The sequence below is a fragment of the Mustela nivalis genome (assembly GCF_964662115.1).
Source record: "Mustela nivalis genome assembly, chromosome: 5".
Taxonomy (NCBI): Eukaryota; Metazoa; Chordata; class Mammalia; order Carnivora; family Mustelidae; genus Mustela; species Mustela nivalis.
In genome coordinates this window covers 59,640,955-59,659,312 of record NC_139024.1, presented here as the reverse complement: position 1 = coordinate 59,659,312, position 18,358 = coordinate 59,640,955, and the positions used below count along the sequence as shown (strand labels likewise).

Here is an 18,358-nt window from a genome sequence, read left to right as displayed (position 1 = left end):
TGGAGAATCATCTCTATCACTGTTTTTTCCAGATAACTAGGTGGTTTTGACATTTTTGTGGTCAGTAATCTGATATTTTTTCACAAATGGTCTTTCAGAAAATGGAAAGTGTTCTCATTAGTTGAATGGGAATGTTTGATCAAACTAACAAATGTCTTTCTCAAAATGTATCATAACTTTAAATCAAGATCAGTATATTAATAAGACTGTTACTTCCTCATATTTATTTCCTGTCTCTGGTCTTATATTTCCATTCGTATCGAGTAATGTCAATAGCAAGAGAAAATAACATCTTAGTTCAAGAAATGTAGTCTTGTTAATATTTATTTAGGAGGTACTGATCTGATAATGATTATCAGTAAACATTTCAGTCAAAAAACTAAAAATGCATTTGTCTCTACAAAGATATTTAAAATTTCCATACCTGAAACTTTAATTCAAGGAGAAAAACAGACTAGCCCTAAAATTAAGGATGGTAGTGTAAAACATAATAATTATAAGGGCCATTACAATTTACCAATTGGGGTTTCTATGCCAAATATCCAGCTAGAAAATCTATGTTCATTATCTCTATTATTATTCTTAGCAATAGTATAAATTTCATACTATTATCCCTTTTTCAGGGAAGAAAACAAAAATCTAGAGAAGTAAAATAATATACCCAAGTTCAGCCAGCTACACAGTGACAGAAAAGAGCTGAAGCCTGGTGAATCTCTTCATTAAGCCCCACATTCTGGGAAGGAGCTCCATCTGCTTTTTCCTGCTTCACTTAGAGTTATAGTCTGCTCAACACGCTGTGCGCTTATGGGACTGTCTTTCCAAAGGGAATGGGTTTTTCTAATTTGTTCAAAGATGTCAAGGGGCCTAGTATTAGCCTTGTGCATTGCGAAATATTTTGAAAGTTCGGAGGGAAGTTTCTCTGTTGGTTTGGTTGGTCAGGGATGGAATCATAGACATAAGAAATTTAAATGTAGCCCCCCAGATGGATAGGACCTTAGTGGGGAAAATAAACAGTATGGTGGGAAGATAAAATAGAGCACTTTTGGAAAGGATCTACATATGGAAAGGAAATAAGGCATATCTGAGGTATAGGAGATGGTCTGAAGTGGCTGAAGCATGGATTTTTCTAAAAGAATGGGAGAAGAGACTGAAAAGGCTGACTTGTGGAACTCAAAACCCTAAATTAAGGTGTGTAGACTATGGTCATTAAAATTTGGGAAGCAAAAACGATTTTGGAGGAAAACAACAAAACCATATATAGAACAATTACTCCAGCATTGGGTGTAGAAGCACTTGAGCCAGTAATATGACAATAAAAAGACAGTATCGAACTATGAATACCAGACCTGAACTACACTAGTAGAAGCAGAGGAACAGGAGAGGGGAGATAATCAATCACTAGAAAAGCATTATTGTTCTTTCTTCCTATGACCTTCTTTTTTAAAATTTCTTACTTCTAGCATTTTTTCATGTAGACATCAAGTTAAAACTCTGAGCTCTTTTGGAATTTGACATAGGGGCAATGGTTGTGAAAAATTACCCAAAGATCTTGAATAGGACTTTCACAGAAATGTTAAATCAAAGAAAGAACTTGGATACCCGTTGCTCTCGGCAGTTCCTTAATCTCACAAAAAAACTACATTTACCCAAACACATATACACATCTACACAAAAATACATCTTCAGCCTACAATTATTATAAGAAGCTGTAAATAGCATATTTGGCTCCAAGGGGGTGTGAAGAGTTAATTAAAAATCTTGTTTGAAAACGGAGAACTTCAAGGATTTCTATCCGTAGAGCCTTTTTTATAAAGGACTCAAGGATAAATTACTGGAACCATACATCTACTTAAAGTCTTGAAACCCTAATAGGTTGTTGATGCTTTTCAGTTCCGAAAAATCAGCAATCCATGAAAGGTCTCTATAGCGTATCTGTGATACCATTCAATTGCAAATTGCTCTGTCTACTGACTCCGGGAATTTACCCCAGCAAGGTCCTGCTTTTTCACCAGACCTTTATGTGTCATTTGATAACTGATGAGCAATTTTCCACTCAGTATTATGAGCTATTCTTTTATTTTCTTATCCATTTATGTTTCTATTCATAATTCAGTGTTACATATTTTTAACAGCTCTGTTGGCACAAAATCATCTTTCAGCTTATTGTTACTGTAAATTTTAATCTCTGTTAGCCAAATAACCCCATAATCATTATCCTTGTCCTTAATATAATTGCTTTTAATAAATTAACTTCTAACATTATCATGATTAATATTACTAAAAACCTGTTACCTCACCCAAAATAAGAAATCCCTTTTTAATTTTACAGATAGAAAGTGCTATTAGAAACTTGCCAGCACACAAAGTCATCTTAGACTATTTGTATCCCAGTAACAATAAAAAATGGTAGTGGTTTCCATTCACTGGAGTGTCCAAGAATGCTAGTGATGACAAGATCATTAGATATTCATAAGACCTTTAAATACTTCTTGAGAAGTTTATACCCCTAACATACAAAGTTGGAAAAATCACTCCTTCTGAAATTATCAGAGAATATGCGATGGTTTTAGTTCATATGACTCATAAAACTCAAATAATTATAGTTAGTAGCATATTAATAATGTCATCTCACATATGGTTTCATATTTTACTAGCTCCAGTACATTTCCATCCCAGCATCTATATTAACATTTTAAAGATAAATTAGCACATTCCAATACTTCATAAGTAGGAATTCATAGAAAAATGGCCATTAAATTTTCTTTATAAAAAGAAGCAAAGGTGGTTTATATATTAGGTGTTCAAAACAGAAAAAGGCATTAATCAGCTTTCAAAAGCTAAATTTGTCTCAAGCTCATTATTATTCAAAGCAATGAATTTTCCCTGGTAACATGTCACAAAGGGAATAAGGAATGGAAATTCTAATGATAGCCCAACAATTTAGCACAAGGTTTTAATTCAGTAATCTGGAGTTTGTGCACATCAGACTAAATATATACATGGAAGTTTGATTCTATAAGCATTTCATAAATTAAAGGAATGCAATGTTTCAAAAATACAAAATATGATACAACATAAACTAAAATTAAGCAGCAGTTAGAGTACCCTACCATGCCAAATATACAGTTATTAATTTTTCCCACTTTGAAGCTTATGATAGAAGTATTTACAATTTCTCAGTATGTCCAACACTAAAAAGTTACAACAAATTGATGTCTTATGGAACTTATGTTGATGAAAATTGAGTGAAATCAGGGATAAGCACCAACAAAGGGTAATATTAAGCATGAGCTTTCTGAGTTTGACTCCATAGCAAATAATTTGATAAAAACCATTTGCTGTCAGGTTTGGACCTCCCCACAGATACCTGGTTCACAAAAAATAAAAAAAAAATAAAACTTGGCTTGCACAAATTTAATAATTCAGTATTTTTCAGAAAGATGAAAATAACCTCCAAGTAATAAATCTAAAGCATCGAGTTATAATGTTGTAATGTTCACTGTTTTAGCATTGAAATAATTTGAAATCACATGAAAACCTGAACATGTTGAAAGGTTATGCTAATATATCTTTATTTGTAGTCATCACTAAGTTATTACCAAGAATATTAATCATGGGTACATAGCCAAACCTGATGCTAAAGTTTTCCATTTGCTGATGCCAATTTGTGGTGACTTCAGATAAGAGCCCTCCAAAATCATGTTTGTAAGATGCAGGTTATTTCATAATGAAGAATTTATTCGTTGACAAATTATCATAATATCCCCTCAGGTTTATCTAGGAATCATTCCTAGGAGAAATGCCTATGACTAAAGATCTTTTGGGATATAATTACTATTTAAAAATTGTCATGGGGACTAGAAGCTTTTGGGAGGTTAATGTGAATCTGATGGCCAAGAAATATTCCCTCTTTCCGCAGAGCTGAGGGAGAAACACATTGGCTGCCTACAGCGTTGTTATTATTATTATTATTATTGTTATTGTTATTGTTATTTTAATGTCAGGGGACGAGTTGTTCTAACTACTGCATTCCCTTCTACATTTTCTCCATATACTTTATTCCTCTTTAAGGTCAGGTACATCAGGCTTAAGATGTATTCAGGAAAACATGCTCAATTTTAAAAGGTGAAACATTTCCACATTCATTTGAAAGGCAGAATATTGTAGTTAAGAATCACAGGGTAGGGAGGCGTAGGAACTATCTGAGCTATAACCCTTGATCTCAATACTCCCAATTCAGATGCCTATGTCAGGTCTCAGAAAGGGCCAGAGCAAGGGGTTTTCTGCATTGAGAATACAACATTTCTCATTTGTGTGTATTTCATACTCATGTTACCCAAGCATCTTGGGCTGGGTTCCATAGAAATAAATTCTGAGGGCGCCTGGGTGGCTCAGTGGGTTAAAGCCTCTGCCTTCGGCTCAGGTCATGATCTCAGGGTCCTGGGATTGAGGCCCGCATGGGGCTCTCTGCTCAGCGGGGAGCCTGCTTCCCCCCACCCCCATCTGCCTCTCTGCCTACTTGTGATTTCTGTCTGTCAAATAAATAAATAAAATCTTAAAAAAAAAAAAAAAAGAAAGAAATTCTGAGATGACGATGTGTATGCAGGAGGTTTATTAAAGAATGCTTTTAGAAATTGACCCCAGAAGGAAACAAAGAAGGCAGGACTGAGCAGATGAAGAAATTCCTGCAAAGTGGTTGTGCCTGAAGTTTCCATCATCCCCAAAGCTGGATGCCCTTCAGAGTTGTTCTGAAACAGAATGGGAGCAGACCATTTAGCTCTCCATCGGCCAGTTTCTGGCTGCATGTCACCCTCTGGGAAGGAACACAGGCTCACGTGAGACATTCTCCTGCAGCAGTCGGCTATGCTCAGCGAAGAATATAGTTGGTTGTGCATTGCCAGCAGCCAAAATTCCTAGCAGCCAGGGGTTGGTATGTAGGAAAAGCACCATAGCCTTTATCACACCACAAAGGGAGATGTGACTGCATCAGGCTAGCCCCATCTAAATAAGAAGACCTTATCAGGCTTAGCCTTCTAAGTCAAGCCAATTCATGGATGGCTTTGGCTGGTGCCCTAAGAGCATTCAGTTGCTGCTGAATTCATTGGTCTACTTTCATACAAATGGTAAAGTGCCAAGAATTTCCAAGGACTCTAGCATGGAGGGCACTTAAAGTCTTGCAGACTCATCTTCAGTACAACAAAAGAACAACTTCTCAAAAACAATCATCAACAATGGCACAATAATGTTTATGTTAATTTGGAACTTAAAATGCTAGATATCATGTTAAATAAATAATCTATGGCATTCAATCCTAACAGCAACGCTATATGGTGTGTTTTATTTTTTTTTTTTTTGTTATAGATGGGAATTTGAAACTCAGGATAAAAAACAGAAACGGATCTAATATGACAGAACTGGTCAGTCACAGAACTTGAAATGAATCATTGCAGACTCCTTCATTCTAAGCAACTGTACTAAACTATCAACACAGCCTGACTTATTGCTGACCCTATACTACTAGACACTTGGATAGAATTCTGTTGACTTCTTAATTTTAAGTGTAAATAAGATCTACTATATTACAAATACTGCAAAATTGAAATTATATTTACTCAGAGATCCCATGATCTTTACTCTTTAAAACATTATTGAGAACAATGAAACTAGGTTTAAGGGCTTTTGTTTTATGGTAGAAATAAAGTGATACAAAGTGGATTTTTTTTTCTGTTTTCTGCTTTAAACAACAAGAAAACTGGACCCCCAAAAAGTACCAATCATTGCAAAATTCGGAAAAATTGGAAAACATTCAGCACAGATTGAAGTCACCGAGAGGAGAGAGATAAAACACGCAAGCCCAGCTTATACCCTAGAGGTCACTCAGTGATCCCTCTCCCCCAAGTTCAGAAAATGGAAACCTTAACATCGTTCAGTGGCCTCACTGAATGGAGGAATAAAAAAATCAGTGTTTGAAGAGACAAAGATGGCTAGAATTTGGAGGGCAGAGTACTGTAGAGCCAGGAGCTAAACAGAGAACTCTAGAGGGGGGTCCATTTGAGGCTTTGACTGAGTACAAATCTGTTCATGCATAGATGAAACTTCCCAAGTTCAGAGAAAACCACCCATCAACAGTTGAAGTGCAAACTGAGTTGAGAATAGTTTGTGTTTCCACACCCAGCATGGAAAGACTTTTAATGCAATGTGTATCCTGTAGAATGCACAGGATACATACATACTTCTTTAGTTGTGAGTCTAAATATGCCCGACTGCAAGCTAACCCCAACCCATCTTAACAGGCTAAAATCAAGTCTGAAAGGTATCCAGCTGATCTGAGTAACCTACCTGCATGCCAGGACAAATTCTAACACCATTGAAAGGAAATCAACAAAATATAGCAACCAACAAAATGTCAGCAATTCATTTAAAAATTAAGAGGCATACAAAAAACAGGAACTTATAAACCGTAATGAGGAAAAAAATTGATCATTAGAATAGACAAACAAGGACACAAAACAGCCATTAAAATATATCTCATCGGGCGCCTGGGTGGCTCAGTGGGTTAAGCCGCTGCCTTCGGCTCAGGTCATGATCTCAGGGTCCTGGGATTGAGTCCCGTGTCGGGCTCTCTGCTCAGCAGGGAGCCTCCTTCCTCCTCTCTCTCTGTGCCTGCCTCTCTGCCTACTTGTGATCTCTCTCTGTCAAATAAATAAATAAAATCTTTAAAATATATATATCTCCCATCTACCTTTAAAATGATACAGAAAAATATTAACATTATGATTTGAGAAATGGAAGATTAAAAAAAGACTCAAATCTTAAAAAAGGTGGGGGGTAAGGTGTGTCGGGGTGGCTGAATCAGTTAAGCAGCTGCTTTCTACTCAGGTCATGAAGTTGGGGTCCTGAGATGGAGCCCTAAGCCAGACTCCCTGCTCAGTGGGGTCTGCTTTTCCCTCTTCCCTCCCCCTGTTTGTGCTCTCTCTCTCTCTCTCTCAAATAAAATCAATCCATTAATCAATAAAAATTTTAAAAGACCCACATTCAACTTCTAGAGCAGGATTGGCCCTAGAAAGGTTGGCATGTTTTTTTCTTACATGGCCAGAGGGTAAATATTTTAGATTTATGGGCCATATGATTTCTGTTGCAACTACTATGATCTTGTAACACAAAAGCAACCACAGACAATACATAAATGAATGGGCATGACCATGTTGCAATAAAACTTTATTTTACAAAAACGGTGGCTGATCCAGGTGCTACAGTTCATTGACCCTTGTCCTAGATAGAAATATACAGTATCCCAGATGAAAAATGTCCTGGGCAGGATTAACTTCAGTTGAGACTCTGTAGAAGACAATATCAGTGACATTAACATAATAACTATTCACAATGAGAAGCAGCATTCAGAGAAAGGATCAGATACCATATTAAACACTCTAGCATCTAAGTAATTGGAGTCCCAGAAAAAGAGGAGAAAAGGACAAAAAAATGTTTAAAGAGATAATGGCTGACTTTTTCCCCCAAATTTGTTGAAAACAAATCCATGATCCAGAGAACTCTACAAATCCCAGTGGCTGAGGAGAATGAGGTTTTGAGTCGTTAGCTAGTTTTCCTGAGGCATTTTCATCGCAAGCTGTGATTCAAATTCTACGTTCACTGATTCAAGAACCCAAATTTTTACCTATTTGATATACTTCCTCTCAAGTTTGATACAATGAGTCTAGTCTCCATCACAAGAGCAAAAATGGTATTTTTTGAGAAATCAACTATGTGTCAGACATTGTGCTAGAAATTACTTCATATATTCTCTTATTAATTATAGCATCTTTTGGGTAAGAGTTATTTTCCACACTGTAAAATTAGAAAAACTAAACTTGTACAGTTAACACAAAATGTGTAAACAACAACCATAATGGTAGAAAAGGACACAAATTCAGGTGTCCTGGGCTTATAGACTGTATTCTTCTAGGGGCTTGACTGTATGGCTAGAGCATCTGAAAAAGAAATAAGGCATGTGTGTTATATGCCTAGAAACTGTGCAATATAGGCCTATTGGAAATATGAAATGTATAAATTTGTTGATGAAGAAGAAAAATGAGGCTTTCAATTTAACCAGTAGGTCAAGCAATTACTGGTAACATACAAATTACTCACAATAGTTCTCACAGCAAGTACAATAGCTCCAAGTATGGTTATAAGACTTAGAATCATAAAACCATATGTGAAATTATTTACAGATTGTGGAATCCAGTCTATTCCTTTCAGAGACACGGAAATGCAACCCAGCAAGTTAAATCATTTGCCTAAAATAACATGATTGGTTATTGACCCTTTCCACTAAGGCATCCCCAGTTCCATTCCAGAGAATATAAATTATTCATGCAGAAAGACAAACCCAATTTTGGCAGGTCAGAGATTTCAGTGAGATGTGAATTGGTTAAGGATTGTGATTTATGAATTGAGGCAGCTGTCCGGATTGCCTTATCTCAGCTGTCCTTCTGTGAAATCTACTATTGAGAGTACCTAAATTGATCTCTATTTTATCCCATTCAACAGTCATTGGATATCTCATGAGGAGAACAGTAAATTACTGTAACACAATGCAAAACTCTGAGGCTCAAAGGATGCTAGAGAAGAAACTTATGAAGAGATTATTTCTCCTTGTTTGCCAGATGTGAAATAAGCCGAGGTAGTTTGTGACCATACTTTGAAGGATTAAACATAAATCATTCTTTATTTTAAACATATTGAGCACTATACATGTCAATTACATACATTTATATACACACACGCATATATATATGCACAAGCACACATGCTCTACTATACTATAAGCCCAATGAAGGCGGGGGCTCTATTATTCTCACACATAACACATAACAATGTACATAGCAGCTGATATTCTAGGTATGCAATATTTACTGGTTGAGTGAAAATGAATAAGCACAAATACGTAGAAAAGAATAGCTCTAAAGCAAAACCTGTGACGATTTAAAGTATTAATTTAGAGCAGATTGTAAGTAGTAATAATGAAAAATATTTATGGGCTGTTACGTGTTAGCCATCCTGACCAGTGCTTTTCTACAGTTATTTCATTTGGGTCCTATCTTGAGTTGTGTGCAAAATTAGAGGTTTTTCCCTTTCTGGGCTAGACCACACAGGTCTTCAATGTTTTTAATCTCAGAAATTTTAGGACTCCAAGAATATCTGGCAAAAGATTATACATGACTCCCATAGTTTAGAGCAGTGCCAGAAAATAGCAGTAATCAATAAATGTCAGCAATTTGTGTATGCATCTGTTTGTGTGGTGTGTATGTGTGTGTGAAAGCACTAGTAATATTAACAGTAGAAGTAGAAAAAGATGTGAACCTGTTTTCACTCCTCTGCTAAAATGAAAAGCTTTAAGCAAGTTTAAGCAAGCAAGCTGGTGCTATAGTTTCAAATTCAGGGCCATTTACTCAGGAAATTGATGGAGGTAACCTGTTCATTTTAAAATCTTTGGAGCTGGGAGAGCAGAGGTATGTTTTAGTAATTAAATTTACTCAAAGCTTCTCTGGGCTTCAGTCCCACTTGTCTTGGCATCTTAGTAGACTCTAAAGGAAGAGACACACCCTCCCAAAAAAGATCAAACAGAGACAGAGGAAAGACATTGAAAATAAACATACATATTTCAAAGTTACTGAAAGAATAAATCTTAAAAGTTCTTATCACAAGAAAAAAAATTTTGTAACTATGTATGGTAACAAATGTTAAGTAGATTTATTGTGGTAATCATATTGAAATATATACAAATATCAAAGCATTACATTGTACACCTGAAACCAACATAATGTTATATGTCAGTTATACCTCAACAAAATTTTTTTTAAAAGTGGGATTTGCATGTTATTCATTCTTCCTAAAAATGTTCTTCATGGCCAATACAAACGTTCTTTAGGTTGAAGAAAGCAGTGACTCTTCCTTTCTTAAAAAGGATAATTAACTTAACATTCTGTAGTCTGAATAACTAAAAAAAATTAATAGAAAAAAAAGATGATTCGGGGTCTCATTAAACACAGGAGGAATGGTTTCTCAAATACTTTTAATAATCTTCATACAACAACCTTGTGAGGTAAATACTACCATCAACCCCATTTAGAGAAACTGACACTCAGAGATAGTAAATACTTTTCCCGAGATCTCAAATCTAACCGAGTGGTGAAACAAGGGTCCAAACAGGTTTTCTGATTCCAGAGCCCATATGTTCTTCCTCCTCACATGGATACCAAATGAGAAAGAAATTTAGCTGACATCATTTCTGGGGAGTCATTCACATCTCTCAAGTACTCCCTTGGCACATATTACACTGTGTTAGTTCTCTGCTTGGCTTTTCCTCTTCACATTGAGAACAGGCCAGGGAAATACAAAAATGGCCAATCTTCACAGAACTAATAACCCCTGAGATTTTTTCAGGAGAAAATAAGAAACCCAGACTTATTTTCCCTTAATTCCTCATGTTTCAGGGTCCTAACAATCACCCCAATAATATTCTCGTGTGCCTACAGCTCACCAGTTAACAAAAAGCAATTCATTCACTATCTTTCACCCCCTGGTTTTGCCATCTACTAACTGTAACTTTGGGTAGATTACTTACACTCTCTGGGCTTCACCTGTAAAATAGACACGCAAAAGAACATATCTCACAGAGTTGTAAGAACTCTGGGGAGATAATTTTTTAAAAATACTTAATAGCAGATAGAAATCATCCCATAGGCTAATATATTATTATAAGAGAGTTTTTTCCCATCTACTCTAGTTCTTCTCATATGCTTTTCACATCAGGAAAGAAAGGCTCAGTGGACAGCATACAAGCATGGCCCCAAACTTTAGTTTTCAATAATTGATTCTCTAGGAAGAATGTACATATCTTTGATTGCCAAATTGCATTTTGAAACAAACAAGATTCTTGAATATTGTACTTTCTCACTTAATGCCCCCAGTCATGGGGTTGATTGTAAAATCACTATACATTCTTTACCTCCCCGCATCCCTGTCACTGGAATATAACTTCAGATCTTCTTACTAAAAGCTGGAATCGCCATGAGCCTTGCTTTGGCTGGTGGGACATTAGTAACTCTGAAGCAAGCAGAGGCTTGACATGTTCTTGCACTTTTGGCCTTTTCAACTCTCTGTTTTGGAAACTCTATAATCCCCACCACAAGTAGAAGTCTGGGCCAATCTTCAGAAAGACAAGAGACATGTGCCTTAGTCACCCAAATCACTCTGGCTCAAGTCTGCCAACCTCCAGACATGTGAGTTAAGTCACCCTGGATAATCCACCTGGCAGCTGACCTGCTGACTAACCATATATGCATGCAAGAACTCAGTAGAAATTACTAAACCAGTCCAGGCTGGGTGAAATAGTCTCCTAAACCACAAGTGAAATAAATACTTTTTATTTTGGCTATTAAATTTTAGAGTGACTTGCTATGAAAAAAAGTCTCAACTGATACAGATATTGAAAATATTGGAACAAAAAGTCACACAGGGGACACCTGGGTGGCTCAGTGGGTTAAAGCCTCTGCCTTCAGCTCAGGTCATGATCTCAGGGTCCTGGGATTGAGACCCACGTGGGGCTCTCTGCTCAGCAGGGAACCTACTCTCCACACTCCCTCTGCCTACCTCTCTGTCTCCTTGTGCTCTCTCTCTCCCTGTCAAATAAATAAATAAAATCTTAAAAAAAAAAAAAAAGGTCAGACACTACAAGAACAAACCCTAAAATTGCAGGAACATCTTCAGTAGGCAGAAAGTGGAAAAAGGAACAACGAAACTATTACCAAAGGCAAGAAAAGCAATGTGAAATTCTTAGTAGAGGCTGGAAAAGCATTGAGAAAATAACTGTAGCAGGCCAGAAATATGGTGACTCATAATATGAAGACAATCAGCACAATAGTCACCTGAAATAACATGAAAGATTAAAAAAACATACTAATGAAAATCTGGATTTGGCTAAGAAATCCAAAAAGAACTCTAAAAGTAACAGGTTGGTACTCCTAGCCACATTTTTGTTTGTCTGTTTGTTTTGCTTGGTTTTTTTCCTAGCCACATTTAGTAAGGTATAAGAAGAGAACAATGACCTAGTGAAGGGACCTAGAGATGAAATTGCAGGCAAATTTGGGGAAAATATAGAGGGATCAGGACTTGCTACCTGGGAATTCTTTTTGTTTTGTTTTGTTTTCATTTCTAGTGTCCCTGGCAAGTAAAAATTCCTAATGTAAGACTACAAATCAAATCAGTAGTATGACTATAACATTCTTGGGTAAACCTCAAAATATTTAAGACATGACTAATTAATATCTCATTAGACAGAAGTTTTCTAAAAATCTTTAAAAGCATGGTCTCAGAGACGTTTTATCCTTTCTTAAAAATAATTGAGGGTATAACTATTTTTCAAACTAAGTGCATTAAAACTGGTACATTGGAAACTAAAAAAGTGATTAAGAGAGCTGTACCAACAAACAAAACAAAACAAACAAAAGCAAAACAACTACTAGTTTCAATCAAATGGATAATATTAGTCAAACTGTAAAAAAGCCTTCTGATCCTCCACATTTCTAGCAGGAGGCAGTCTAAGGAAGTTACTCAGGTTCAAATGCAACCATTTTTTAATGAAAAAGGTTAGATGTTTTCAGCTAAAAACACAGATGATGGAGTTGCAGACTTTGACAACAATGCACCAGAAAACCACTTTGATCAAGAAGTACTGTACAATAGACTGGGGAGCATCTTTCAAAAGTAGTACTAGGGCTTAACCAAGGGATATTCAGTGCCTTCAGAATAGGGAGAACTGGCATTATGTCCTATGCAAAATTTCAAAATTGCTATGGGCCAGTAATAGCAGTGTGCCTCCTGTTCTCCCACACTGCAAGTGGAGGTGTCAGAGTTCTTCTATCCCTGTATCACTATTGTGCATTAACGTTGTGTGGAAGAGAACTTTTGCTTTTCTTTCTTTAGATTCTGGCCCCTAAGGAGCCATATATCAGCCACATTCAGATTTTCATGTGATGCAAATCACAAAACCTTGGATTTCAACCTTAATGTTATGATTGGATGAGACTTTTACAATGCTGAAATGAGGTGAAGATATGTGGGAGAGACATGAATATGTGTCATCAGAGGGTATATTGTTGTAGAACATAAAATCAGTCACAAATTATTCCTATCTCTGTACCCATACCTCTGCAATCTGGCTGCAGGTCAATTGACAGGTAGTAGCTATTTCTTGAATTTGGGCTGACAATGTAACCTGCTGTATCTAATGGAACATTAGTAAACATGAAGCAAGTCGAGGACTAAATAATGCTTGCACATTGGGGATTGCCCTCTTTTGCTGCTTCTAGTACTGTCAGCTCTTAGCATGTAAAGAAGTTCAGGTTGTCATCCTAATTAATAGTCCTATCAATTGCCAAACGTGAGACCAGAGTCACTACAGCCACTGTCTTAGCTGGTGAGTTGACCTCACATTTGGAAGGTAAAACTGAGCATTCATCATTTACTTCTTAACATTTTCACTTTGGAAGACAGTTGTCCACAGAAATCAGCAGTTTTGTTCAGCTCTTCTCATGCATAAATCTGAGAGAGGCAGGAAGTCACTTCATGTGGGAAAGGCAGCTAGAATACAGCACTGATGAGGCCTGCACCTGTGTCTGGCTAAGAATCACACTTTCCTGAGGAGATAAACCACATCCCTCCTCCAGCACAATCTTTATGGTAATGAGAGTATAATAAGGGTGACATTTTGGCCTCTATGCGCTTTATACTTTTGTCTTATGGCTCGATTGGATCATAAGCTATAAGGGGAAGAGCAGTATTATTTATTTGGTCACCATAGATCCCAACAATGAAAATGAAACTGTGTTTCTACCATTTACATATGCAATTAAGGTTCAAGCTAATTTTGTTCATCTCTGAAAAAACACAGGAAGACTTTGATGATTTTAAATGTTTGACCCTAGTGTTTGATGGTCTAAACAAACACATCCATTATTGCACATGATAGAAGTCAAAGCAGAATTCCACCCATACAAAATATAGTTTTGGTTTTTGGATACTGCTTCATAGGCATCAGTAGACAGCAAATCTGGAATTCTGTTTCTGCGAAGATGAGAATATACAGCAATTTCTCTCATCCGGTGGCTCTGAGCGATCATTACATTGTCCACATATATTTCCCCTATCCAGTACAATACCCTGATTCAACAAGGCCATGGCCCCTTGCCCATTGGCTATAATTGCATGGGTTATACAGTCACTCTCCATTTGCTAAGGAAAGCAGTGAAGTTGTCTAGAATTACAGCTTTCACAGATCACAAACAAAACAAAGATGAGGAAGGCAGGTGAATAAGCAGATTTGACCCACCATTGTCTGTACGGAAGCACAGGTGGGTAGAAGATATTATACAGATGGATCAGTTGGAAGGCAGCTCCTTGTCTGTTTTGGCTCCTGCTCATCCCAGCACCCATAACAATATCTAGCACTTGCTGTATTTACTGAGGGACAGAAGAGAAGGCAGGATTGTTCACATAATTTGTGCCAGATCCTGGTCTCATCCTGGTTGGCAGTACTCTATCTTTTCACTCAGAAAAGAGATCTAACTGCAGGTTTTTCCATGTCCATGGTAAGCATTCAGCAAAAAGACAAATATTACAATATATCAGTAATATTCAGTGCTGTAATAGTTATCATAACCTGTGTTATGGTTTTTTTGTTTGTTTGTTAGATTTTTATTTATTTGACACAGAGAGAGAGAGAGATCACAAGTAAGCAGAGAGGCAGGCAGAGAGAGGAGGAAGCAGGCTCCCCGATGAGCAGAGAGCCCGATGCGGGGCTCGATCCCAGGACTCTGAGATCATGACCTGAGCCGAAGGCAGAGGCTTTAACCCACTGAGCCACCCAGGCACCCCTGTGTTATGGTTTCTTAAATGTCCCAGAAATTAATCCTATTCCATGAAAGTAAACAAGAATCAGGAAGATTTCCCATGTAATTTTCTTTTCAGACAAACCTAAATGGAGGCAGAGGGGAGGATCACTAAACATTTCGGAAAAAACTCTAAGCTTAAAAATCCACCGATTAGGGGCGCCTGGGTAGTTCAGTGGGTTAAAGCCTCTGCCTTTGGCCCAGGTCATGATCTCAGAGTCTGGGGATAGAGCCCCGCATCGGGATCTCTGCTCAGTGGGGAGCCTGCTTCTCCTCTCTCTCTCTCTGCCTGCCTCCCTGCCTACTTGTGATCTCTCTGTCAAATAGATAAATAAAATCTTAAAAAAAAAAATCCACCTATTAACATATAGGCGATTCTCAGGTAATTGAGAGGCATTGAGGGTTCAGAGCTCCTGTTAGACTGGCCTCTTGCTTTGCTAGCACTCCTGTCTGGCTGGCTGGCTCTGCTGACAGTGTGAGTCAAGGGATTATTACATTGACCACATGCCCTCCGCTTTTCTTTGTTTTTGTTTTGTTTTGTTTTGGGACAGAGATAGGAAAGTTGACTGGGGCCCCAGAGATCTGAAAAAAAAAAAAAAAAAAAAAAAAGAGAGGGGGGAGAAAAAAAGGAGGGGAGAGAAATTTGCAGTGGTAAGTGTTTTCTGCTGTAAGAGTCATGAGAGAATATGAGTTTGATTCTGGCAGACACGAAGTGGCAATGTGGGTCAAGAATTAACCCACAGGGATGCCAGGCTAACAACTTCTGAGACATGTCTTTGAATTACATCAAAAACTTCTATGAAGGATGTGTAAGTATTATACAAACAAACAAACGAAAAATAATTGTTGGAGTCCTGTCTTGTATTTTAACCTGATTTGCATTAAGTGTTGCTGAGTAAGAATCTCTACATATATGGAGAATAATATAAATATCAACTGTATGCTTCAGAATATTCTGAATTTAAAACTATAACTAGAATAATTCAGGAACTACATTCAGCTGTTAGTGTTTTAAAGTAGCCGCTCTCTTCTCAATCTGATAATTAAGAAGTAGAAAATAAGCTGTAATGACAATTAAATAAACATCATTTGGTTGTTGAGATAGTGTGCATACTAATGAGTTTAATATTAAATTTATTATCTAATTTTCTAAAAGTGGTCCTAGATATTCTAAGATTCTCTTGGTTTTATTGCAAAAGGATTACAAGAATAGGAAGGACAGTCATTGAATTTAGAGCTTTTTAAATATTTCCAAGATCATACATTTGATCAGCAACATGTCTTTATTTGACTGTTAGCATTTCATATTTTTGGAGTGCGAAGGGGTGAGCAAGCTCATGATACAGAATTTGCATGGGGCTTAATGAGGTCTGAAATTCTATCTTGCTTCAAAAATTCATGAATCTTAAATATTTTAAAATGTGATAATGAAAACATCCTTTAAAATGTACTTCTTTAATGTTTGTTTTCAAACCATCTTTCTCTCCTAAAACCATTAACAGGTGAAGCCTCCAACTGTGATCGGTCAATTCCACACCCTTTTCTTTGGATCAGTAAGAATGTTCTTCCTTGGGGTGTTAGGCTTTGCGGTCTATGGGAATGAGGCTTTGCACTTCAGTTGTGATCCAGACAAAAGAGAAATAAATCTCTTCTGTTATAATCAGTTTAGGCCAATCACTCCACAAGTAAGTTTTTCTGTGTGCATGTAAACCTTCCTCTACACCAGATAAAAACTGTTTCCTTTTTAAATGTAAAAAAAAAAAAAAACATAATAAGATGAAGAATATTCTGACAGATATTATTTCTAGAATTATTACTTGTTCTCTAACTTGTTCTATGTTTCAGGTAAATTTGAGTTGGTCAAGAGTTTCCTTCATCTCCAGAATTCTGTTATCTATTGATGTTATAATTATACCCTAGTCCTGTAATCAGAAAATGGAAATTAGGTAGCTACTAAAATAAAATACTTCATTATTATTTGTAATTGGTAGTGATGACAGCAAAATAGGACTACATCTTAGTAATTAAAGATGGTCAACATCACTATCTTCCTTATATTATTTTTACTCCTCATAAGACTTATGAAACTTAGAATTGTTAAGTCTGCCTCTGTTAAGAGTCAGTCTCTTTCATGTGTTTTTGGTAATAGGTTGACTGATTTGACTAAGATATTTCTGACATATTTTAGGTGTTCTGGGCGTTACAACTAGTGATTGTCCTGGTTCCTGGAGCTATTTTCCATCTTTATGCTGCATGTAAAAGCATCAACCAAGAATGCATTCTTCAAAAGCCTGTCTACACTGTGATTTATATCCTCTCTGTTTTATTAAGAATCAGTCTAGAGGTGATAGCATTTTGGCTTCAGATTCACCTCTTTGGTTTCCAAGTTAAACCCCTTTACTTGTGTAATGCTGGATCTCTTGGGAAAAAGTTTACTATTATAAAATGCATGGTGCCGGAACACTTTGAGAAGACCATTTTTCTCATTGCAATGTATGCATTTACTGTGATTACAGTAGTATTATGTGTTGCTGAAGTTTTTGAGATCATATTTAGAAGATTTTGCTTTCTAATCAGGCAATGATGAGAAGGGTAATTACTTACTGTCATGCCACAATTCTTTACCAATCATTTTTAGTCAGTTCATCTTATTCAGTGAGTGTCTCAATTTCAAAAATAATTTTAAACTTACCTCAGTGTGTCTGAACTTCATGTCTAATATAAAACATTATGCTAAGTTCTGAGGCAGGTATTCCTGAACAAACATTTCATTCTATCTTAATTTTGTCACCTACTAGAAAATATACGCAGAACTAATGTTAACTTTTTAAAATAAAATCTTTACAGAGTTCTCTCACACAAAACATCTCAAATAATCACAGTATTTTGTGGCCAAAGAAACTTTTATTATCCCTTTTACACAAAGTGGAGAATTGAGTCTCAGAGAGGTTAATGTATATGCCCAAAGTCATATAACTACATTAAATGTAAAGGCTGAACCCTTTTGGCTAAACTTTGAGGGTATAATTATATTTGCATTCATATAAAATGTAACTTGTTTAAGCACAAAAGTTGTAAATTAATTATTAAAAGTCATTCTATAGTTTGATCACTAACTTAAAGAAATGGATTAATTACATTTTTAATATTATATTGTTTTCCTGACCATTTTAACATTAAATGATATGGTAATATAGCCAACAAATAAATTTAAAATGCTATGGCAAATATTGTGAATGGTTTCCTTGTTTCTTGTCGGAAAATAAAGAAAACACCTCTTACAGATATCCTGATAACTGTAACTTTTATGTTCAAGATTATGGAACTAGAAAACTATATTTATATTAAGTTAGACTTCCTGAAGGGTTATGAAATCATTTCAGAGAAATTTATACCAGCTCAGTGTA

At 36.4% G+C, this 18,358-nt stretch overlaps 1 protein-coding gene across 1 annotated transcript; it reads left to right on the top strand.

Moving 5' to 3' along the window:
* Nucleotides 1-15,721: 15,721 nt before the first annotated feature.
* GJE1 (gap junction protein epsilon 1) lies at nucleotides 15,722-17,535 on the top strand (the record flags this gene model as incomplete). The annotated part of the gene is made up of 3 exons (XM_082730738.1): nucleotides 15,722-15,760; nucleotides 16,454-16,636; nucleotides 17,140-17,535. The coding sequence occupies 3 exons, from the start codon at nucleotides 15,722-15,724 to the stop codon at nucleotides 17,533-17,535; spliced, it is 618 nt and encodes a 205-aa protein (XP_082586864.1).
* Between the last annotated feature and the right edge of the window lie 823 nt (nucleotides 17,536-18,358).